Raw genomic sequence first — 1,581 nt, forward strand, 5'->3', positions numbered from 1 at the left:
TGTTTCTGATCAATTATTTACTCTTAAAATGTGGCTTTAGATAATGTTTGAAATTAAACTAATGCTCAGCAGCCTGTCTATTAAGTGAGTATGTGATTTTAGAATATTGTTTACCAGTGAAGATGAGTTAACTAGCTCAAACATTTATACTTAAGCGCATGTTAGAGTCCATGTATGTTCAAACCTAACAGTGTTGAGCATTAGTGAGTCTTAGAGTCTTAGTCTTTAGAGTAGTAGCCTACTGGTTGTTTTTAGCTAGTGGATAGCCTTTAGCTCCTTGCTAAGAGCTGATGCAGTGGAGCTGATTATCATATCATGCCACCTATACATTTGAATTGAAGCCTAATATATCAACTGTTTCAAGTGTAATATATTGTCAATTTTGAACCCATAAAATAGTTAATTTTTTACAGTCAGTGTCTAATCTTTGACTATTCTGATTTCAGCTGCTTCAATGGTATAGCCTTAATCTGGAGAGAGGCACAAAGGCCATCCGGGGAACAGTTCCCTCCAAGAAGACATGGTGTGGGGGTCCAGAAGAAGTCATACAGTCAATACACATGTATCAGGTCAGTGCATTCTCTCTCATCTCTCTCTCTCTCTCTCTCTCATCTCTCTCTCTCTCTCACTACTACACTTTTGATTGAGTGATGAAGCAACATTTAGTCACAACAGACTTCATCAGCTTTTTCAGCAGTTGTTACTGTACATTCCCAATTCTAGATATATTTTGACAAATTTTTTGTTGCTGTTTTACAGTCTCAACACTGGATCAAATCAAGATGGAGGAGCAATGACAGCAAGGTGATGGTCATCTCTACCCGACCCAGAAGACTCCTCTCAGATACCAGCAGTCTACAAACACTCAGACTCTTTCTGGAGCTAAGAATGCTCCTATCTCAAAAGAATCTTTAAGAGGTAAAAGACAAGCCTACCTCAAAGGATTATTTTAAGAGGTAAACCACAAGGCTTCCATGAGTTTCCCAAATTATCATATAGATGTTTAACAGAGAATGCATTGCATTAAATAAATCAAAATTGTATAGCTGTATTTGTTAATACTGCCCTTAATAAAAGTCTGTTTGATTCACAATATTTTAAGTTGTTTACTGCTTATTTTGCATCACTTCAATATTAATGTATGATATGCATATGTCTTTAGGCCACAGAACAAAACATGTGTAATGTTAGAAGTTTGATATTTTAATTTGCTACATTGAGTTATTGTATTACATTACATCTGTCTAAAGTAAACATTTATCAGTTATCTACTTGCAACCATCTAATCAGAATGTTAATTTATTTTCAAACAGAGAAATACTGCATTTCACTTTTACTTTGAAAAACTGTAAAATATTCAACAGTAAGAATACTGTAGAATTAACAGCAACTTGCTGGCGTCTCTGCTGCCAGTATCTTACTGTAAATTTAAACAAATACAGAAATATACAGTTTTTTCGATTACAGTAAAATACTGTACATTAATTTAACAGTAAGGGTACTGTAAAATAACAGTAACTTGCTGGCGTCTCTGCTGCCAGCATTTTACTGTTATTTTACAGAACAATTATTTACAGTGTA

General features: G+C 34.5%; 1 protein-coding gene across 1 annotated transcript in view; it reads left to right on the forward strand.

Annotated features, from left to right (window-relative positions):
• Nucleotides 1-520: 520 nt before the first annotated feature.
• Nucleotides 521-1,581, forward strand: part of tbce (tubulin folding cofactor E) — a gene marked incomplete at its 5' end in the record, with an annotated part of 14,604 nt that continues 13,543 nt past the window's right edge. The window contains one exon of the mRNA XM_080029840.1: nt 521-569. Coding sequence (XP_079885966.1) covers nt 521-569 — 49 coding nt within the window. The remainder of the gene's footprint in view (nt 570-1,581) is intronic.

The sequence above is a fragment of the Ammodytes marinus genome (genome assembly GCF_949987685.1).
Source record: "Ammodytes marinus genome assembly, chromosome: 6".
Taxonomy (NCBI): Eukaryota; Metazoa; Chordata; class Actinopteri; order Uranoscopiformes; family Ammodytidae; genus Ammodytes; species Ammodytes marinus.